This window comes from Salvelinus sp. IW2-2015, linkage group LG11, assembly GCF_002910315.2.
Source record: "Salvelinus sp. IW2-2015 linkage group LG11, ASM291031v2, whole genome shotgun sequence".
In the NCBI taxonomy this organism is placed as follows: Eukaryota; Metazoa; Chordata; class Actinopteri; order Salmoniformes; family Salmonidae; genus Salvelinus; species Salvelinus sp. IW2-2015.
Window position 1 is genome coordinate 25,781,060 of NC_036851.1, and position 24,473 is coordinate 25,805,532.

The 24,473-nt window shown below is 43.0% G+C and overlaps 1 protein-coding gene across 1 annotated transcript; it reads left to right on the plus strand.

The window, feature by feature from the left end:
* The first annotated feature begins 274 nt into the window (after positions 1-274).
* On the plus strand, positions 275-24,203 carry LOC111970589 (TSC22 domain family protein 1). Its single transcript, XM_070445827.1, has 4 exons — positions 275-564; positions 1,100-3,021; positions 23,869-23,922; positions 24,194-24,203. Exons 1-4 carry the CDS (start codon positions 550-552, stop codon positions 24,201-24,203), a joined length of 2,001 nt encoding a protein of 666 aa, XP_070301928.1. The 5' UTR covers positions 275-549.
* Positions 24,204-24,473: the final 270 nt, after the last annotated feature.

Consider the following 24,473-nt stretch of genomic DNA (forward strand, 5'->3'; position numbering starts at 1 on the left):
TGTGTAGCGCAGTTGTTAGAGCATGGTGCTTGTAACGCCTGGTAATGCGTTTGATTCCCAGGTCCACATACATAAGATTTCTGCACGCATGTCTAAGCTCATTTGGATAAAAGCGTCTGCTAAATGTCTTATTATATGAACATTTGTTGTCATTTTATGTGAGTGGGAAGCACAGAGTTACATCTCGTAAAGGTATTTATGTTGAGGTCATTACAGGGACCGACTGGTAGCGGAACCTAGCGAAAGCAAATGTTCTTTCAGCTCGCCACTTCGACAGCTAGTTGAGGGCATGCGCAGTAGCTATGTTTGCATGTCCTTCCCTCTTCTCGTCGTCAGAGTGAGCTAGCTAGGTAGCTAAAGTTGTGTCCTGCGCCTGTGTCAAAGGGGCCAAGCGAGAGGATGATGAGGWTACAACGACACTAACTAGAAACCGTCGAGATGGATTCAAACAAGTTTATGTGCTAAGAGGATGTTTATCCAGTGATGGGTGTCTGACTGAATTCTCCAACAACAAACCAGAGTCTAGGAGATAAGACTCATCGTCTGGTGATGCCATCGATGGAGGTGATCTCTTACGACATAGCTTCTGACGCTGAATTTGGCACTAACGTTATAATATTCACGTCAAATTATTTATTCCAGTTAGATATTCATATTATATTTAAGATATGTTTGGTGTTGTTTAAACGTTTCTATAAGCGCCTCTTCGTAGTTTACATTTCAGCTAGCTATAAAACATAGCTAAGTTAGCTTGGTTGTTCTGGCCATGTCTGAGCTAACATTAGTAATTCGCATTCACTTAATTATCGACAGCTTAATAGACGAAGTCAGAGTGAAGTGCTCAACTACTGAAAACAGAAAATAACATCGACGTCCCTGCTTTGTTGTGATTTATTGTGGGACTGTCACCTTGCTTACGTTAGCCACCGTTGGCTAACTATTAGGTAACTATTAGCTAGCTAACCTCTGACTACATTAACGTCACTAGCTAACGTTATTTATGCCTGGCTATAACAACCATCTAGCATTAGTAGCTACACAGCTAGCCACTTCTTTGCCCTGTTACTGGCTTCGTGTTGGTCACAAAATGCATCAACAGGACTTTTCAGGAGATTCCTCTGGGTCTAGGAAGATGTCTTTCCACAATAGAAGAAGCAGTAACACCACCGGTAGTGGCGGTGCATCAGGGTCTTCTGCAGGTAGCAGTAATGTAATTCCCACTGATGATTATCAGTCAACTAGCCAGGCTGGGTCCTCCTCCCCTGGGCCGCACCACCAACCCCTGAGCCTTAACCTCCCCCAGTCCGGGTCTCAGGTGAAAAAGAAGAGTGGCTTCCAGATAACTAGCGTGACCCCGGCCCAGGTCTCTGTTAGCACCAACAACAGCATAGCGGATGACACAGAGAGTTATGATGACATGGATGAATCCCACACAGAGGACCTGTCCTCCTCTGAAATACAGGAAGTGTCCGTATCTCGGGACACCGGCGTCCCTGAGAGGAGCTCCTCGGACGAGACCCTGAACAGCCCCCATGGGGTGGAGACCCCAGGCGCAGCGTCCCCTAACGAACCCCTGAACCCTCACTCCTTACCCCAGGACCCTCCGTGCGAACCCCTGCAGCCTCAGGGCCCTCCGCAGCCTGGTAACATGGTGAATGGGACTGTGCATAATCTGCAAGAGAATGTGGTGCCAGCAGCCTTTACTGTCTCAGTGGCAGGGGGGAGTTCCTCTGAAATGGCTGAGCCCAATCAGACCCAGGTGGGGCAGGATATGGTGGAGAATACCACCGCCCAGTTCTCTGTTACCATCACTGCTGGGCCAGGCATGGATGTGTCATCCATAGTCAGTGGTAGTGGTGTCCCTCCCCCTGCGGGCCCTATAATCTTTGACAGTAGTGGAGGCCGGCAAGGGACATCCAGTGGACTAGGGGCTCTCCCTGGAGGCACAGGGCCCACCAATAGCACTCAGATCGGGGTGTCAGTAGCAGTGGCAGCACCTGTGACCTCCAGCACCCAGACACAACAGACTCAGACCCAAGCCCCTCCGGGGTCTCGCTTCAGAGTGGTGAAGCTGGACTCTAACTCAGAGCCGTTCCGCAAGGGAAGATGGATGTGTACAGAGTACTATGAGAAGGAGGTTCCCCCTGCCGTGCCCACTTCTGACCCAGCCCCTGCACCCAGCGCTGCCGGCCCAGAGAGCCAAGCAGGGAATGGAAGTGTGGTGGCCGGTGTTGTCCAATACGGAGGCACAGAGATGGGAGCAGTGGCACCCCAGATCTTGCAGCCATACCAGCACCAGGACTACACCAGCCCTGAGACTGTCCAGAACTCTCAGCAGGCCCACATGGTCCCTCAGGACCCTAACCCTCTCCTGTTGCAGCAGACCAGCATGGTCCCCCATGGWACTCTACCAGCAGCCCCCCAGGTGAATGCCCAGGGCGCTCGGAGTCAGGCCATGCCCCAGCAGATGCCCTATGATATGGAGCTTGCACAGACAGGCTACCCCACGCCCCAGCTCCCAGCGGGGCTAGTGAGCCAGACAGGCAGCCGGCCTCCAGACTTCATCCAGCCTACGGCTCCTCTCCAGTCCCAGGTCCTCCCCCCACACCCTGGCTCTCTTGGGGTGTCCATGCCTGGCCCGGCCGCTGTCCCTCAACCCCTTCAGAGTCAGCTCCAGAACCTCCCAGCTCAGCAGCTGCACCAGCACCCCTCCGCCCCTTTCGTGACCACACTCCGAGCCGACCTCCAGCCCCTCCTGACTCACGGGGTGCCCCTCAGCCACACCAGCCTGGCCCAAAGCGGGGCTCTGTACGGGGGAAGCATCCCCACCCTAACGGCATCCCAGCTGGAGGATGCCCAGAGGCTGCTGTTTCAACACCAGTCCCTGCTGACGCTGCCCCGGCTGGGGGCTGCAGGAGGGGGCAGCTCCATGAAGAGCATGGGGATGGCTGGAGATGCCAGTGCCTTAGTGGCCGCTGCTGCAAGCCTGAGGACACAGTCTGCAGATGGAGAGGAGGACAGGTAAGGATGGATGGATGGTCTCTGTGTTGGAATTAGAATTGTTGAAGATGGCTGAGTCTATATGACATCAGACTGCTTTAAAGGTCCAATGCAGCCGTTTCTGGGTAACAGTTAAGTCGGCCTACCTTATTGGGATAGTTTTACATTTAAAATGCTAAAAAATAAACAAATAGCTTCTTAGCAAAAGTTTCTGCAATTTCTCAAGCAAGAACTTTGCCAGGACTGACTGGTCTGAGTGGGGAGGGGAAGACAACTGAGAACTAGCTGTTATTGGAAGAGAGGTTTGGAACTCTTTCTTATTGGTCTATTAACTAATATACCGCCTGGTGATGTCACCAGGCAGGCCAAAACTCCATCCTACCAAAACAGGCTGACATTTCAGGCGGTCTTTTCAAACAGCTCTTACACTAAAAGGGCATTATCATCATTTTCACAATTTCATAGTATTATTATTATTAGTATTATAGTATTATATTAGTATTATATTATATATATACACACATACAGTGGGGCAAAAAATTATTTAGTCAGCCACCAATTGTGCAAGTTCTCCCACTTAAAAAGATGAGAGAGGCCTGTAATTTTCATTATAGGTACACTTCAACTATGACAGACAAAATGAGAAGAAAAATCCAGAAAATCACATTGTAGGATTTTTTATGAATTTATTTGCAAATTATGGTGGAAAACTTTTGTTATTGACCAAATACTTACTTTCCACCATAATTTGCAAATAAATTCAATTAAAAATCCTACAATGGATTTTCTGGATTTTTTCTCTCATTTTGCCTGTCATAGTTGAAGTTTACCTATAATGAAAATTACAGGCCTCTCTCATCTTTTTAAGTGGGAGAACTTGCACAATTGGTGGCTGACTAAATACTTTTTTGCCCCACTGTATAAAAATACACACACCACAGTACCAGTCGAAAGTTTGGACACCTACTCATTCCAGACTTTTTCTTTATTTGTACTACTTTCTACATTGCAGAATAATAGTGAAGACATCAACACTATGAAAAACACATGGAATCGTGTAGTAACCAAAAAGTGTACACAAATCAAAAAAATATTTGAGATTCTTCAAGTAGCCACCCTTTGCCTTGATGACAGCTTTGCACACTCTTGGCATTCTCTCAACCAGCTTCATGAGAATGCTTTTCCCAGTCTTGAAGAAGTTCCCACATATGCTGAGGACTTGTTGGCTCGCTTTCCTTCACTCTGCGGTCCAACTCATCCCAAACCATCTCAATTGGTTGAGGGTCGGTGATTGTGGAGGCCAGGTCATCTGATGCAGCACTCCATCACGCTCCTTATTGGTCAAACAGCCCTTACACAGCCTGGAGGTGTGTTGGGTTATTGTCCTGTTGAAAAACAAATGATAGTCCCACTAAGCGTAAACCAGATGGGATGGCGTATTGCTGCAGAATGCTGTTGTAGCCATCTACCAGTGTCACCAGCAAAGCACCATCACACCACCTTCTCCATGCTTCACAGTGGGAACTGCACATGTGGAGATCATCCGTTCATCTACTCTGCGTCTCACAAAGACCAAAAAATGTTTTAAAAAATCTAATTTCGACTCATCAGACCAAGGACAGAATTTTCACCGGTCTAATGTCGGTTGCTCGTGTTTCTTGGCCCAAGCAAGTCTCTTCTTCTTATTGGTGTCCTTTAGTAGTGTTTCTTTGCAGCAATTTGACCATGAAGGCCTGATTCACGCAGTCTCCTCTTGAAAAGTTGATGTTGAGATGTCTGTTACTTGAACTGTGAAGCATTTATTTGGGCTGCAATTTCTGAGGCTGGTAACTCTAATGAACTTATCCTCTGCAGCAGATAAATCTGGGACTTCCTTTCCTGTGGCGGTCCTCATGAGAGCCAGTTTCATCATAGCGCTTGATGGTTTTTGCGACTGCACTTGAAGAAACGTTCAAAGTTCTTGAAATTTGTCAGAATTGATTAACCTTCATGTCTTAAAGTAATGATGGACTGTCATTTCTCTTTGCTTATTTGAGCTGTTCTTGCCATAATATGGACTTAGCCCTATTTGGTAAAAGACCATCTTCTGTATAACCCCCCCCCCCACCTTGTCACAACACAACTGATTGGATCATATGCATTAAGAAGGAAAGAAATTCCACAAATTACCTTTTAACAAGGCACACCGGTTAATTGAAATGCATTCCAGATGACTACTTCATGAAGCTGGTTGAGAGAATGCCAAGCGTGGGCAAAGCTGTCATCAAGGCAAAGGGTGGCTGCTTTGAAGAATCTAAAATGTAAAATATGTTTTGATTGTTTAAAACTTTTTGGGGCATGCTACATGATTCCTTATGTGTTATTTCATCGTTTTGATTTCTTCACTATTATTCTACAATGTAGAAAATATGTCAAAATAAAGAAAACCCTTGAATGAATAGGTGTTTCTAGACTTTTGACTGGTACTGTATGTTGATATGACTGGTACTGTACATTGATATGACCGCTCGGGGCAATGCAGTTCAGTCTACCACAGACCTGGCTACTTTACAGATGGCTCAGTTCAGTCTACCACAGTCCTGGCTACCAACAGATGGCTCAGTTCAGTCTACCACGGTCCTAGCTACCTAACAGATGGCTAAGTTCAGTCTACCACAGTCCTGGCTACTTAGACGGCTCAGATCAGTCTACCACTGTCCTAGCTACCTAACAGTCGGCTCAGTTCAGTCTACCACAGTCCTGGCTACTTTACAGATGGCTCAGTTCAGTCTACCACAGTCCTAGCTACTTTCAGATGGCTCAGTTCAGTCTACCACAGTCCTGGCTACCTAACAGACGGCTCAGTTCAGTCTACCACTGTCCTGGCTACTTTACAGTCGGCTCAGTCAGTCTACCACAGCCCTGCTACCTACCAGACGGCTCAGTTCAGTCTACCACAGTCAGCTACCTAACAGATGGCTCAGTTCAGTCTACCACAGTCCTGGCTACTTTACAGATGGCTCAGTTCAGTCTACCACTGTCCTAGCTACTTTACAGATGGCTCAGTTCAGTCTACCACAGTCCTAGCTACTTTACAGACGGCTCAGTTCAGTCTACCACTGTCCTGCTACTTTACAGATGGCTCAGTTCAGTCTACCACAGTCCTGGCTACTTACAGACGGCTCAGTTCAGTCTACCACAGTCCTAGCTACCTAACAGTCGGCTCAGTTCAGTCTACCACAGTCCTGGCTACTTTACATATGGCTCAGTTCAGTCTACCCCAGTCCTAGCTACCTAACAAGTCGGCTCAGATCAGTCTACCACGGTCCTAGCTACTTACATATGGCTCAGTTCAGTCTACCACTGTCCTGGCTACTTTACATATGGCTCAGTTCAGTCTACCCCAGTCCTGGCTACCTACCAGATGGCTCAGTTCAGTCTACCACAGTCCTGGCTACTTTACATATGGCTCAGTTCAGTCTACCACAGTCCTGGCTACCTACCAGTCGGCTCAGATCCGTCTACCACAGTCCTGGCTACCTACCAGACGGCTCAGTTCAGTCTACCACAGTCCTAGCTACCTACCAGATGGCTCAGTTCAGTCTACCCACATCCTAGCTACTTTACAGATGGCTCAGTTTCAGTCTACCACAGTCCTGGCTACCTACCAGACGGCTCAGTTCAGTCTACCACAGACCTGGCTACTTTACAGATGCTCCGTTCAGTCTACCACAGTCCTGGCACCTAACAAACCGTGCTCACCTTGCTGCTGTCCCCCACCCACCAGCAACAATGGTAGTTAATGCCGTGTTAGGTTCTCTGGTCTGTCATTCTACATGTTCTCAGTTGTCAGTACATGAGACTTCCATGTCCCACTTCTCATCAATGTGACGGCTCGTTGCAGTGATGTATGACAGTGTGTTCATAGATGTCCAACAATTTGTTAACGCCAGCCACTATGGTGTTTGAGAGCTTGGGCAAGTTGCTACGGGGGGTGCAGAGCTGTTGGCCGGGGTAGGGATAGCCAGGTGGAAAGCATGGCCAGCCGTAGAGAATTGCTTATTGAAATTCTCGATTATCTTGGATTTATCAGTGGTGACAGTGTTTCCTAGTCTCAGTGCAGTGGGCAGCTGGGAGGAGGTGCTCTTATTCTCCATGGACTTTAGTGTCCCAAAACTTTTTGGAATTAGTGCTGCAGGATGCAAATTTCTGTTTGAAAAAGCATAGCCTTTGCTTTCCTAGCTGCTGAGGTGTATTGTTCCTGATTCCCTGAAAAGCTGCATATCGCTGGTACTATTCAATGCTAGTGCAGTACACCACAGGGTTGTTTGTGCTGCTTCAAGGGCAGTCAGGTCTGGAGTGAACCAAGGGCTATATCTTTCTTAGTTCTACATTTTTTGAATGGGGCATGCTTATTTAAGATGATGAGGAAAGCACTTTTTAAGAACAACCAGGCATCCTCTACTGATGGGATGAGGTCAATATTCTTCCAGGATACCCGGGCCAGGTCGATTAGAAAGGCCTGCTCGCAGAAGTGTTTTAGGGAGCGTTTGACAGTGATGAGGGGTGGTCGTTTGACCGCGGACCCATAACTGACTCAGGCAATGAGGCAGTGATCGTGAGATCCTGATTGAAAACAGCAGAGGTGTATTTAGAGGCAAGTTGTTCAGGATGATATCTATGATGGTGCCCATGTTTACGGATTTGGGGTTGTACATGTAGGTTCTTTGATAATTTGTGTGAGATTGAGGGCATCTAGCTTAGATTGTAGGATGGCCGGGATGTGAAGCATATCCCAATTTAGGTCACCTAGCAGTACGAACTCTGACGATAGATGGGGGGGCAATCAATTCACATATGGCGTCCAGGGCACAGCTGGGAGCTGAGGGTCTATCACAAGCGGCAACAGTGAGGGACTTATTTCTGGAGAGATGGATTTTTAAAATTAGAAGTTCGAACATAGACCTGGATAGTATGACAGAACTCTGCAGGCTATCTCTACAGTAGATGCAATTCTTCCCCCTTTACCAGTTCTGTCTTGATGGAAAATGTTGTAATTGGGGATGAACATTTCAGAATTGGTGGCCTTCCTACAGGGCTCAGACACGGCTAGGACATCAGGGTTGGCGGAGTGTGCTAAAGCAGTGAGTAAACAAACTTAGGGAGGAGGCTTCTGATGTTAACATGCATGAACCCAAGGCTTTTACGGTTGCAAAAGTCAGCAAATGAGAGCGCCTGGGGACGCACAGGGCCTGGGTCAACCTCTACATCACCAGAGGAACAGAAAGGAGTAGGATGAGGGTACGGCTAAAGGCTAAAAGAACTGGTCGTCTAGTGCGTTGGGAACAGAGAATAAAAGGAGCCGATTTCTGGGCGTGGTAGGGTAGATTCAGGTCATAGGGTACAGACAAGGGTATGGTAGGGAGCGAGTACAGTGGGGTAAACCTAGACATTGAGTGACGATGAGAGAGGTTGCACTCTGAGGGCTCCAGTAAGCTAGGTGCGGTCTCCGCATGTGTGGGGGTGGGCAAGGGGCTATCTGAGGCATGTTGAGCAGCACTAGGGGCTCCACAGTAAATTAAACCGATGAGAGCTGCCCTAAACAACAGTATACAAGCATATTGACATTAGAGAGAGGCATAAAGCAATCACAGGTGTTGATTGGAGAGCTAAGAAACACGGGTGAGACAACAACGGGTCAACAGCTAAGACCACAACAACGGTAAATGGCGATTAAATGGTGCAGAGAGGGTCAGTTAGCTACACACAGGGCCTGATTTCGAGGCTGTGGCCGACAGATACACAAAATGAGGTACAGTGTTAATGAACAGTCCAGCAGGCATCAGCTGTGTACCGAGTGATCATGGGTCCAATGAGCAGCAATAGATGAAGCGGAGCTGTTCGGTAGTCGATTACTACGCCCGGCAGCGGGAGACCGTGTTCAGGAAGTGAGCGGGCCAGTTGTGATGGATCGGCGGGCTCCGTGTCGACAAAGGGTCCAGGCCAAATTGGCAAGAGGGTAGTTGGTGTACCGTTTGCTAGCCGGGAGATGGGCCTAGCATGAGGCTAGCTCAGGACTAACTGGTGTATGCTTCTGAACAAGGGCGTTAGCCACAATAGCCACTCGGTAACCCTAACCCTAGATGCGAAGATCCGGTGTAATGGTCCAGAGCTTGCGGCAGGAATCCGGTGATGTAGGGGAAAAAAGCAATCTGATATGCTCAGCTGAGTATCGCCAGACTGGCAGGTATTATCCGGGCTAAAGCGGCTGGTGTCCGTGCTAAAGGTAAAGACCGCTAGCACTGGCTAACAATGACTAAATAGCTAGTAGCTAATTAGCTGGCTAACTTCTGATGGCTAGCTTCTGATGGAGGTTCCATTTAAAAGTTCAAAAAAATATCAGATCTTTACCACATTGGTTGAGGCGGGTTGCAGGAAGGTATATTTAATTTGAAAATGGAAAAAAAGACATTGAAATGTATACAACAAAAARGAAAAAGACTGAATATTTACATGGCACAATAACAAAAACATCTTACTGCCTCGCCATCTTGGATAACAAATTATCCAAATTCATAGGATGTAGTGATCGCAATATAATAGCCATATCTATGAAAACCAAAGTGCCAAAGGCTGGGCCTAATATAGTGTATAAGAGGTCATACAATAAGTTTTGTAGTGATTCATATGTTGTTGATGTAAAGAATATGTGCTGGTCTGTGGTGTGTAATGAGGAGCAACCAGACGCTGCACTTGACGCATTTATGAAACTACTTATTCCAGTTACTAATAAACACCCATTAAGAAAATGACTGTTAAAACTGTTAAATCCCCTTGGATTGATGAAGGATTGAAAAATTGTATGATTGAGAGAGATGACGAAAAAGGTATGACAATTAAGTCTGGCAGCCCAACTGATTGGCAAATGTACTGCAAATTAAGAAATCATGTGACTAAACTAAAGAAAAAATAAATAAAAAMAAACTACACTATGAAACAAAGATAAATTAGATAAAGAATGATAGTATAAAGCTTTGGGGCACCTTAAATTAWTTTTTMGGGGGAAAAAGCCAACTCGGCTCCATTCATTGAATCAGATGGCTCACAAAGCCCACTGATATGTCAAACTACTTTAATGACTTTTTCATTGGCAAGATAAGCAAATTTAGGGATGACATGCCAGCAATAAACACTGACACTACACATCCAAGTATATTGGACTAAATTATGAAAGACAAGAATTGTACTTTTGAATTCTGTAAAGTCAGTGTGGAAAAGGTGAAAATTATTGTTGTCTATCAACAATGACAAACCACCAGGTTCTGACAATCTGGATGGAAAATTACTGAGGATAATAGCAGACGATATTGCCACAACTTAAATTTAAGCCTACAAGAGAGTGTGTGCCCTCAGGCCTGGAGGGAAGCTGAAGTCATTCTGCTACCCAAGCATAGTAAAGCCCCCTTTACTGACTCAAATAGCCGACCAATCAGCCTGTTACCAACCCTTAGTAAACTTACATTTACATTTACATTTAAGTCATTTAGCAGACGCTCTTATCCAGAGCGACTTACAAATTGGACTTCTGGGGAAAATTGTGTTTGACCAGATACAATGCTATTTCACAGTAAACAAATTGACAACAGAATTTCAGCACGCTTATAGGGCAGGACACTCAACAAGCACAGCACTTACACAAATTACTGATTATTGGCTGAGAGAAATTGATGATAAAATGATTGTGGGGGCTGACTTATGTGCAGCTTTTGACTTTATTGATCATAGTCTGCTGCTGGAAGAACGTATGTGTTATGGCTTTACACCCCCTGCTATAATGTGGATAAAGAGTTACTTGTCTAACAGAATACAGAGGGTGTTCTTTAATGGAAGCCTCTCAAATATAATCTAGGTAGAATCAGGAATTCCCCAGGGTAGCTGTTTAGGCCCCTTGCTTTTTTCAATTTTTATTAATGACATGCCACTGACTTTGAGTAAAGCCAGAGTGTTTATGTATGCGGATGACTCAACACTATACACGTCAGTTACTACAGCGACTGAAATGACTGCAACACTTAGCAAAGAGCTGCAGTTAGTTTCAGAGTGGGTGGTAAGGAATAAGTTAGCCCTAAATATTTCTAAAACTAAAAGCATTGTATTTGGAACAAAACACTCACTAAACCGTAAACCTCAACTAAGTCTTGTAATAAATAATGTGGAAATTGAGCAAGTTGAGGTGACTAAACTGCTTGGAGTAACCCTAGATTGTAAACTGATATGGTCAAAACATATTGATGCAGTAGTAGCTAAGATGTGGAGAAGTCTGTCTGTAATAAACTGATGCTCTGCCTAAACAACACGATCAACAAGGCAGGTCTTTGCTAGCCTTTAGCCGTACCCTCATCCTACTCCTCCTCTGTTCCTCGGGTGATGTGGAGGCTAACCCAGGCCCTGCGTGTCCCCAGGCACTCTCATTTGTTGACTTCTGTAATCGAAAAAGCCTTGGTTTCATGCATGTTACACAGTCACCACCGATAAATCCACGATAATCGAGAATTTCAATAAGCATTTCTCTACGGCTTTCCTCTTGGCTACCCCAACCCCGGCCAACAGCTCCGCACCCCTCGCAGCTACTTGCCCGAGCCTCCCCAGCTTCTCCTTCACCCAAATCCAGATTGCAGATGTTCTGAAAGAGCTACAAAACCTACCAGTACACAATCAGCTGGGCATACAATCTGGACCCTCTCTTTCTAAAATTATCCGCGCCCATTGTTGCAACCCCTATTACCAGTCTGTTCAACCTCTCTTTCGTTCGTCCGAGATCCCTAAGATTGGACAGCTGCCGCGGTCATCCCCTCTTCAAGGGGGGTGACACCCTAGACTGTTACAGACCTATATCCATACTGCCCTGCCTTTCTAAAGTCTTTGAAAGCCAAGTTAATAAACAGATCAGTGGCCATTTCGAATCCCACCGTACCTTCTCCGCGTGCAATCCGGTTTCCGAGCTCAGGTCGGGTGCACCTCAGCCACGCTCAAGGTACTAAACGATATCATAACCGCCATCAATAAAAGACAGTACTGTGCAGCGTCTTCATCGACCTGGCCAAGGCTTTCGACTGTCAATCACCGTTTCTTATCGGCAGACTCAATAGCCTTGGTTTCTCAAATGACTGCCTCGCCTGGTTCACAACTACTCTTCAGATAGAGTTCAGTGTGTCAAATCGAGGGCATGTTAGTTGTCCGGTCCTCTGGCAGTCTCTAGGGGGTACCACAGGGTTCATTCTGGTGCATCGTGTGGGGGGTTAGGTAGGGGCATCGTGTGGGAGGGGTTAGGTATGGGGCATCGTGTGGGGGGGTTAGGTATGGGGCAGTTGGGGTTGGTGGAGCGGTAGCATAAAAGAACATTAGGGTTAGTCATTGTATACGTGAGCTGAGACCATGTTCTGTGCTGTTTTTTTGTTGTGTGTGTGCTTCTCAGGTGTCGTGCTCTTAGTGGTGTGTGTGTGAGTTCTTGTGTGTCGTGCTTAGGTGCGTGTGTGTGTGCACGCATTCGACAGAGCTGATGAGAAGAGACAGGGTGGCTCAGGCGAGGCAGGGGATTGCTCCACACACGACAGAGAGACAGACAGAGACAAAGAGAATCATCACACAGTTCATGCGGATCTGATTTTATCTATCGAGTTCACGAAGAAGAAAAACTAAGAATGCAATTAAAATAATTGAACTGACGTCGGCCAATTTAGTTGTTTGAAAACCGAAAATTACTGAAATGTTGGATAATCGCTCAGCACGAGTGTTCATATTTGCATAAGATCAAACCATCGAAGGATCCTCGTCTGATTTTACAACTGAGTACAAAATGTTCCCATGTATTCACTAACAATCTGTGATCGCCAGCTGAACCAACAGCACAGAAGCTGATCCAGAGTTACAAAGGAGTTTTACAGTTAGAGCACAGTCGCTGAACATATGACTGTTGTTTTAATAACGCTGCTAGCTCTGTAGAGCCCTTTTATATAGGATAGATCATATCTGAACATTGACTGTTGTTTTAATAACGCTGCTAGCTCTGTAGAGCCCTTTTATATAGGATAGATCACTATCTGAACATTGACTGTTGTTTTATATAACGCTGCTAGCTCTGTAGAGCCTTTTATATAGGATAGATCCTATCTGAACATTGACTGTTGTTTTAATAACGCTGCTAGCTCTGTAGAGCCTTTTATTGGATAGATCACTATCTGAACATTGACTGTTGTTTTATAAACGCTGCTAGTCTTGTAGAGCCTTTTATATAGGATAGATCACTATCTGAACATTGACTGTTGTTTTAATAACGCTGCTAGCTCTGTAGAGCCCTTTTATATAGGATAGATCACTATTGAACATTGACTGTTGTTTTAATACGCTGCTAGTCTGTAGAGCCCTTTTATATAGGATAGATACTATCTGAACATTGACTGTTTGTTTTAATAACGCTGCTAGCTCTGTAGAGCCCTTTATATAGGATAGATCACTATCTGAACATTGACTGTGTTTTAATAACGCTGCTAGCTCTGTAGAGCCCTTTTATATAGGATAGATCACTATCTGAACATTGACTGTTGTTTTAATAAGCTGCTAGCTCTTGAGCCTTTATATAGGATAGATCACTATCTGACATTGACTGTTGTTTTAATAACGCTGCTAGCTCTGTAGAGCCCTTTTATTATAGGATAGATCACTATCTGACATTGACTGTTGTTTTATAACGCTGCTAGCGCTGCTAGAGCCCTTTTATATAGGATAGATCACTATCTGAACATTGACTGTTGTTTTAATAACGCTGCTAGCTCTGTAGAGCCCTTTTATATAGGATAGATCACTATCTGAACATTGACTGTTGTTTTTAATACGCTGCTAGCTCTGTAGAGCCCTTTTATATAGGATAGATCACTATCTGAACATTGACTGTTGTTTTAATAACGCTGCTAGCTCTGTAGAGCCCTTTTATATAGGATAGATCACTATCTGACATTGACTGTTGTTTTAATAACGCTGCTAGCTCTGTAGAGCCCTTTTATATAGGATAGATCACTATCTGAACATTGACTGTTGTTTTAATAACGCTGCTAGCTCTGTAGAGCCTTTTATTATAGGATAGATCACTATCTGAACATTGACTGTTGTTTTATAACGCTGCTAGCTCTGTAGAGCCCTTTTATATAGGATAGATCACTATCTGAACATTGACTGTTGTTTTAATAACGCTGCTAGCTCTGTAGAGCCCTTTTTATATAGGATAGATCACTATCTGAACATTGGACTGTTGTTTTAATAACGCTGCTAGCTCTGTAGAGCCCTTTTATATAGGATAGATCACTATCTGAACATTGACTGTTGTTTTAATACGCGCTGCTAGCTTGTAGAGCCCTTTATATAGGATAGATCACTATCTGAACATTGACTGTTGTTTTAATACGCGTGCTAGCTCTGGTAGAGCCCTTTTATATAAGGATAGATCACTATCTGAACAAATTGACTGTTGTTTTTAATAACGCTGCTAGCTCTGTAGAGCTTTTATATAGGATAGATCACTATCTGAACATTGCTGTTGTTTTTAATAACGCTGCTAGCTCTGTAGAGCCCTGTTTATATAGGATAGATCTCTAGCTGAACATTGACTGTTGTTTTAATAACGCTGCTAGCTTCTGTAGACGCCCTTTTATATAGGATAGATCACTATCTGAACATTGACTGTTGTTTTATATAACGCTGCTAGCTCTTGTAGAGCCTTTTATATAGGATAGATCACTATCTGACACATTGACTGTTGTTTTAATAACCGCTGCTAGCTCTGTAGAGCCCTTTTATATAGGATAGATCACTATCTGAACATTGACTGTTTGTTTTAATAACGCTGCTGCTCTGTAGAGCCCTTTTTATATAGGATAGATCACTATCTGAACATTGAACTGTTGTTTAATACCGCTGCTAGCTCTGTAGAGCCCTTTTATAGGATAGATCACTATCTGAACAGTTGACTGTTGTTTTTAATAACGCTGCTAGCTCTGTAGAGCCCTTTTATATAGGGATAGATCACTATCTGACGATTGACTGTTGTTTTAATAACGCTGCTAGCTCTGTAGAGCCTTTTATATAGGATAGATCACTATCTGAACATGACTGTTGTTTTAATAACGCGCTAGTCTGTAGAGCCTTTTTATAGGATAGATCACTATCTGAACATTGACTGTTGTTTTAATAACGCTGCTAGCTCTGTAGAGCCCTTTTATATAGGAGTAGATCACTATCTGAACATTGACTGTTGTTTTTAATACGCTTTGCTGCTCTGTAGAGCCCTTTTATATAGGATAGATCACTATCTGAACATTGACTGTTGTTTTAAAACGCTGCTAGCTCTGTAGAGCCTTTTTATATAGGATAGATCACTATCTGAACATTGACTGTTGTTTTAATAACGCTGCTAGCTCTGTAGAGCCCTTTTATATAGGATAGATCACTATCTGACATTGACTGTTGTTTTATAACGCTGCTTAGCTCTGTAGAGCCCTATTTATATAGGATAGATCACTTCTGAACATTGACTGTTTTTTTAATAACGCTGCTAGCTCTGTAGAGCCTTTTATATAGGATAGTCACTATCTGAACATTGACTGTTGTTTTAATAACGCTGCTAGCTCTGTAGACCCTTTTATATAGGATAGATCACTATCTGAACATTGACTGTTTGTTTTAATAACGCTGCTAGCTTGTAGAGCCCTCTTTATAAGGATAGATCACTATCTGAACATTGACTGTGTTTTAATAACGCTGCTAGCTCTGTAGAGCCTTTTATATATGGATAGATCACTATCTGAACATTGACTGTTGTTTTAATAACGCTGCTAGCTCTGTAGAGCCCTTTTATATAGGATAGATCACTATCTGAACATTGACTGTTGTTTTAATAACGCTGCTAGCTCTGTTAGAGCCCTTTTATATAGGATAGATCACTATCATGAACATTGACTGTTGTTTTAATAACGCTGCTAGCTCTGTAGAGCCCTTTTTATAGGATAGATCACTATCTGAACATTGACTGTTGTTTTTAATAACGCTGCTAGCTCTGTAGAGCCTTTTTTATATAGGATAGATCACTATCTGAACATTGACTGTTGTTTTAATAACGCTGCTAGCTCTGTAGAGCCCTTTTATATAGGATAGATCACTATCTGACATTGACTGTTGTTTAATAACGCTGGCTAGCTCTGTAAGCCCTTTTATATAGGCATAGATACTATCTGAACATGACTGTTGTTTTTAATAACGCTGCTAGCTCTGTTAGAGCCCTTTTATATAGGATAGTCACTATCTGAACATTGACTGTTGTTTTAATAACGCTGCTAGCTCTGTAGAGCCCTTTTATATAGGATAGATCACTATCTGAACATTGACTGTTGTTTTAATAACGCTGCTAGCTCTGTGAGAGCCCTTTTATATAGGATAGATCACTATCTGAACATTGAATGTTGTTTTTAATAACGCTGCTAGCTCTGTAGAGCCCTTTTATATAGAGATCGATCACTATCTGAACATTGACTGTTGTGTTTAATAGCGCTGCTAGCTCTGTAGAGCCCTTTTTATAGGATAGAGTCATATCTGAACATTGACTGTTGTTTTAATACGCTGCTAGCTCTGTAGAGCCCTTATATAGGATAGATCACTATCTGAACATGACTGTTGTTTTATAACGCGTGCTAGCTCTGTAAGGTCCTTTCTATATGGATAGCATCACTATCTGAAGCTTGACATTGTTTTTTTAATAACGTGCATGCATCTGTAGACCTTTTATAGGTAGAAGCTGTGAAGCCTTAGTCAAGGTTGTTTATACCCTAGTGTAGACGCCCTTTTATATAGGATAGATCACATCTGAACATTGACTGTTGTTTAATACGCTGCTGCTCTGTAGACCCTTTTATATAGGATAGATCACTATCTTGACATTGACTGTGTTTTTATAACCCGCTGCGAGCTCTGTGTAGAGCCCTTTTATATAGGATAGATCACTATCTGACCTTGACTTTTGTTTTAATAACGCTGCTAGTCTGTAGAGCCCTTTTATTAGGAGAGTACTATCTACATTGACTGTTGTTTTAATAACAGTCGCTAGCGCGTAGAAGCCCTTTTATATAGACTTAGCTTCACTTCTGATCATGTGACTGTTGTTTTATAAACGCTGCTCGCTCTGTTAGAGCCCTTTTTATTATAGGATGAGATCACTCTGAACATTGACGGTTGTTTTTAATAACGCTGCTAGCTCTGTAGAGCCCTTTTATATAGGCTAGATCACTAGTCTGAACTTGACTGTTGTTTTAATAACTGTGCTAGCTCTGTAGAGCCCTTTTTATAGGATTAGATCACTTCTGGAACATTGACTGTTGTTTTAAATAACGCTGCTAAGCTTGTAGAGCCCTTTTATATAGGCCTAGATCACTATCTGACTTGACTGTTGTTTAATCAAACGCTGCTAGCTCTGTAGAGCCCTTTTATATAGGATAGATCACTATTCTGGAAACATTGACTGTTGTTTTAATAACGCTGCTAGCTCTGTAGAGCCTTTAGTATAGGATAGATGCACTATCTGAACATTGACTTGATTTTTTAATAACGCTGCTAGCTCGTGTACGAGAGCCCCTTTATATGGATAGACTCACTATCTGAACAGTTGTACTGTTGTTTATAATAACGCTGCTAGCTGTGTAGAGCCCTTTATATAGGGCATAGATCCATATCTGAAACATGACTCGGTTTTTAATACGCTGCTAGCTCTGTAGAGCCCTTTTATATAGATAGATCACTATGCTGAACATTGCTGTCGTGTTTTAATAACGCTTAGTGCTCTGTGAGCCCTTCTTATAGGATAGATCACTATCTGACATTGACTGTTGTTGTAATAACGCTGCTAGCTCTTGTAGAGCCCTTTATATAGGATATCACTTCTGAACATTGACTGTTGTTTTAATACCCTGCTGCTCTTAGACCCTTTGTAATATGGTAGATCACTATCTGACACTGACTGTTGTTTTATAACGCTGCTGCTCTGTAAGCCTTCTTTTATAGGATGATGCACTTATCTGAACACTTGACTGTTGTGCTTTCATATACGCTTGCTAGCTCTGTAGAGCCCTTTCTCATATAGGATAGATCCTATCTTGCAACAATTGACGCTGTTGGTTTTGATACCTGTCTAGCTTCTGTAGAGCCCTTTTATATAGGAAGATCACTATCTGAAAAACATGTTGTGTTTAATAACGCGCTAGCTCTTGTAAGCCCTATTTATATAGGATATCACTATACTGAACATTGACTGTTGTCTTTAATAACGCTGCTAGCTCTGTTAGAGCCCCTTTGTATATAGACTAATCACTATCTGAACATGTGACTGTGTTTAATAACGCTGCTAGCTTGTAAGAGCTTTTTATATAGATAATCACTATCTGAACCATTGACTGTTTGTTTTTTAACGCTGCTAGCTCTGATTAGACAGCCTTCTATATATAATATCACTATCTGACACATTGACTGTTGCTGTTAATAACGCGTGCCTAGCTCTGTAGGCCCTTTTATATAGACTAGATCCACTATCTCGGAACATTGACTGTGCTGTTTAATAACGCTGCTATCTCTGTGAGTCCCTTTTACTATAGGATAATCACTATGCTGAACATTGAACTGTTGTTTTATAACCTGGCTAGCTCTGTAGCCACTTTTATATAGGATAGATCACTATCTGACATGCTGTTGTTTTTAATAACGCTTGCTAGCTCCTGTAGAGCCTTTTATATAGGATAGATCACTATCTGAACATTGACTTGTTTAAATAACGCTGCTAGCTCTGTTAGAGCCTTTATATATTGGATAGATCACTTATCTGAACATTTGACTGTTGTTTTTGAACTTACGCGCTGCTACTCATGTAAGCCCTTTTATATAGTGTAGATCACTATGCTGAACATTTGACGTTGTTGTTTAAATGGAGTGCTACTCTGAGAGCCCTTTATATAGCGATCAGATCACGTATCCCTGAACAGTTGACTGTTTAGTGTAATAACGCTTGCTAGCTCTGTAGAGCCCTTTATAATAGGATAGTCATATCGGACATTGATGTTGCTATTATAACGCTGCTAGCTCTGTAGAGCCCTCTTATATAAGGATAGATCACTACTCTGACACTTGACTGTTGTTTTAATAACGCTGCTATCTCTGTAGACCTTTGTAATATAGGATAGGATCATCTTAGAACATTGACTGTGTTTTTAGATACCGCTGCTAGTCTTGTAGACTCCTTTTATATAGATTGAATCCTATAACTACATTGACTGTTGTTTTAATACGCTGCCTAGCTTGTATACCCTTATTATATAGTAGAGGTCCACTATGAACTTTGACTGTGTTTTAATAACGCTGCTAGCTTCTGTCGACCTATTTATATAGGCATTAGATCACTATTGAACATTGCGTGTTGTTTAATAACGCTGCCTAGCTCTGTAACCCTTTATATAGATAGATCACATCTGGATGACTGTTGTTTGTGCATAGCGCTGCTGAGCTCTGCTAGAGCCCGGTGTTTATATTGTAGAATTATCTGAACATTGACTTTGTTTTAATAACGCTGCTAGCTACTGTAGAGCCCTTTGATATAGGATAGATCACTATCTGAACAGTTGACTTGTTTCTTATAACGCTGCTAGCTCTGGTAGACCCTTTTATAGGATAGATCACTATCGAAAGACTTTGTTTGTTATTAATACCGCTGCTACTCTGTAGCCCTTTATTATCAGGATAGAGATTCACTATCTGAACAGCTTGATCTGTCTGTTTGTATATACGCTGATACTCCTGTAGAGCCCTTTTATAAGGATAAGCTCCTATGCTGAACCATTGTTGAACCTGGTTTGTTTTTAAATAAACCCCGGGCGCTAGCTCTGTGAGACCAGCCTTTACTCGGATAAGATCACTATCTGAACACTGACTGTTGTTTTATAACGCTGCAGCTGTAGAGCCCTTTTCTAATTCAGGATAGTATCTCACTTCTGAACATTGCTGTTGTTTAATAACGTGCTAGCTCTGTAGAGCCTTCTTTTATAATAGATAGATCATATCTGAACATAGCTTGACTGTTGGTCTTAATTAACGCGCTAGCTCTTAGAGCCCTTTTACATAGGATAGATCACCTATCCTGAACATTGACTGTGGTTTTAATAACGCTAGCTAGCTCTTAGAGCCCTTTTATATAGGAAGATCACTATCTGAACATGACAGTAATTCCTTCAACTAACGCTTGGCTAGCTGCATGAGCCCTTTTATATAGATAGACACTATCTGAACATTGACAATTGTTTTACATTGAAGATTTGAGATAAGGATGAACATTGATTGTGTCTGTTAGAGGTGAGGCCATGTCAGTTGTTCAGGACCTGCCCTTTTATATTTGGATCTAGGTTGTTAGCGTCTCTCATTTGATAAGGCTACATGTTGGTTAGTGACTAACTCCTTAGCCCCGTTTCACTCTGCTCTATTTCTGATCCATCTGTTCTGTGACGACAGTTAGCATTTCTACACAAAGTTTTTTTTGTTGGTGTTTTCAAACAGGAGACTGTTTATGGTTACACCTATAGAGTCAAAACTCCCACCTGTCGCTGCAGTGGATCCCCTATAGCCCTAACCCAATAGGGGTCCTATAGGCTGTCATATTATTTAAAACATCTATTTTCACATTCTGGTCTACTGTACCTGAACAGGTCTGACTTTCCCTTGTATTAGTCATTCATTCTGCTCATACATGGTCTACAGTTGTTTTAGCATTTTAGTTACAATGAAGATGACAAATGTTGAAGCTGACAATAACTTTTTTTAAATTAAGAAACAAGAAGTATTGGAGAAAGGTTTCCTAATGGTTTCCCAGTGAGAACTCCTCATCCTGTCCCGGGCTGCTTCCTATGTTCTCTGTGTGTTTGAATGGCAGTGTTCGGGACAGTTACATATGAAGCTGGGTCACAGGTGGGGGCGTTGTCTCTCTCCGCCAATGGCATAATTTCTGCAGTTGAGACAGGAGCTGCAGATTCCCAGCGTAGCAGAGCTAGTCAGTCTCACTGTGCTTATTCTTTGTTCCGTGTCGGTACATGAGCAGGGCTGCCCCGGTTGCCACCTTGTATCGCCCAGAGAACAGAATTTCTAACAATTCTGTTTGGATATTTTTTACTTTTATTAACCCGGACATTTTCTACATTTGAAGTATTGCCTTTTGGTGTTAATGGACAAAAAATAATGAATTCCCAATTTTATACAGTGGAGATGGACGTTGGTGTTTGTCAACTGAGGAATTTATCTATCTCTTTTCTGTCATCTGTGCTTGCAAAAGAGACAACTCCAGTCAGGCTTGACAATAGGTAAAATGTTTTCCTAGCTTATTTATCAAACTTTTCATTCATTCATTCATTCATTTGCAAAGACAATAGAATATGGCTATGCATTGAATGAATGGGACCGTGGCAGTTTGAATTGGATTTCAATGTATGGGAATGATGATGAGAATGTTTATATGCTTTTATGTGGTGCGGTCTTGAGGCTGCCCTGCAGTATTGAGGGCTTCATAACTTGATGAGCTCTGCAGTGTTAAACTTTTCCGCATCGTGTTGACTATAAATCATTTAGAACCATAACATTATATAAACCTTGTCGGGAAAGCCCCACAACAATAACCTGATAGTTAAACCCCAACCTTGTAGGTAAATCCCCACAACAATAACCTGATAGTTAAACCACAACCTTGTAGCTAAATCCCCACAACAATAACCTGATAGTTAAACACCAACAATAATAATCTTCTAGCTATATATTAAAGTGTAATAGTGGTACATTCCTTCATTCAGTCCGTTAATGTGATGGAAAAGCGTCCGTGGCAGAAATCAGTTTATTAAGAGTTCAGAATGCACCTTCATTAATACCCACTGGGTCAACATCAACCCCAGTGATATCTAATACCCACTGGGTCAACATCAACCCCAGTGATATCTAATACCCACCGGGTCAACATCTGTCTAAACCCCAGTGATATCTAATACCCACCGGGTCAACATCTGTCTAAACCCCAGTGATATCTAATACCCACTGGGTCAACATCTGTCAAAACCCCAGTGATATCTAATACCCACCGGGTCAACAATCTGTCTAAACCCCAGTGATATCTAATCCACCACCGGTCAAGCATCTGTCAAACCCCAGTGATATCTAATACCTACGGGTCAACAGGCTGTCTAAAACCCCAGTGATATCTATACCCACGGGGTCAACATCTGTCAAACCCCCAGTGATACTAATAACCCACCGGGTCAACATCTGTCTAAACCCCCGTGATATCTAAACTACCCATGGGTCAACATCTGTCAAACCCCAGTGATATCTAATACCCTGGGTCAACATCTGTCTAAACCCCAGTGAATATCTGATATCCAACCGGGTCAACATCTGTCTAAACCCAGTGAATATCTAATACGCACCGGTAACATCTGTCAACCCCAGTGATATCTAATACCCACGGGTCAACATCTGTCTAAACCCAGTGATATCTAATACCACCCCGGGTCAACATCTGTCTAAACCCCAGTGATATCTAATACCCCACGGTCAACATCTGTCAACCCCAGTGATCATCAATACCCACCGGTCAACATCTGTCTAAACCCCCAGTGATATCTAATACCACCGGGTCACCATCTGTCTAAACCCAGTGATATAATACCGCACGGGTCAACACTGTCTAAACCCCAGTGATATCTAATACCCACCGGGTCAACATCTGTCTAAACCCGCAGTGATATCTAATAACCCACCGGGTCAAATCTGTCTAACCCCAGTGATATTAATACCCACCGGTCAACATCTGTCTAAACCCCCAGTGGATATCTAATACCCACGGTCAACATCTGTCTAAACCCCAGTGATATCTAATACCCACCGGGTCAACATCTGTCTAAACCCAAGTGTGATATATACCCGGGTCAACATCTGTCTAACCCAGTGATATCTAATACCCACCGGGTCAACATCTGTCTAACCCCGTGATTCTAAATACCCACCGGGTCAAGCATCAAACCCCAGTGATATCTAATTACCACCGGTCACATCTGTCTAAACCCCATGAATCTCATACCAACCGGTCAACATCCTGTCTAAACCCCAGTGATATCTATACCCACCCGGGTCAACATCGTCTAAACCCCCAGTGATATCTAATACCACCGGGTCAACATCTGTCTAAACCCCCAGTGATTATTAATACCATCGGGTCACCACATCTGGTCTAACCCCAGTGATATCTAATACCCACCGGGTCCAAACCATCTGCTAAACCCCAGTGATATCTAATACCCCTGGGTCAAAATCTGTCAACCCCCAGTGATATCTAATTACCCACCGGTCAACATCTGTCTAAACCCCCCAGTGATTCTAATACCACTGGGTCACATCTGCCCAAGTGATATCTAATACCCACGGGGTCAACATCAAAACCCAGTGATATCTACATACCTACCTGGTCAACATCTGTCTAAACTCCCAGTGATATCTAATACCCACCGGGTCAACATCTGTCCAAACCCCAGTGATATCTATACCCACTGGGTCAACATCTGCCCCAGTGATATCTAATACCACTGGGTCAACATCTGTCAACCCCAGTGATATCTAATACCTACCGGGTCAACATCTGTCTAAACCCCAGTGATATCTAATAACCACCGGGTCAAACATCTGTCAACCCGCAGTGATGTCTTTACAGGCGATGCATTATAATGTTTGATTAATCTATGTTTATTGTTAAAGCTGGAATTGAATATGTTTGTGTTTCAGCTCTCTCGGTGCCAGTTTGGTGTGGCCATCGACAATAAAATCGAACAAGCAATGGTAAGTTAATATCCTCATTGTAATATGATATAATCAAATCTAATGACTCAAAGGTGAAATGTAATGTCAACGTTATTTAAACGTCGTAGGACGCGGTGTTCAGAGTACTGGGGTCTAATTAAGTTTTGGAACATCTTGACTGTTCTGGAAGAGAGAACGTGTCGTTAATAAACCGTTGGATACTTGGTACAGGTAAAAACACTTCCCATTGAATGACTGCAACGTCTTGTATTTTCTGTGATCCGGTATGTATTCTGTCTGTTCCCGTCAGGTGTTGCTAGGCAAGCGGGGGTCTGCTCTCAGATGCCCGTATAAAGAACTTGTCTGTTAGCTCCTCCCTCCCGATGCAGAACATTTTGTTCTCTAGTTGTCAGTTAGAAGGCGGGAACTGAATAGACCGCTTAACTAATACATTAGCTTGAATGCTTCCACACAATAGACCGCTAACTAACTAACTTAGCTGAATGCTTCACACAATAAGACCGCTAACTAACTACATTAGCTTGAATGCTTCCACAACAAATAGAACCGCTAACTAACTACATTAGCTG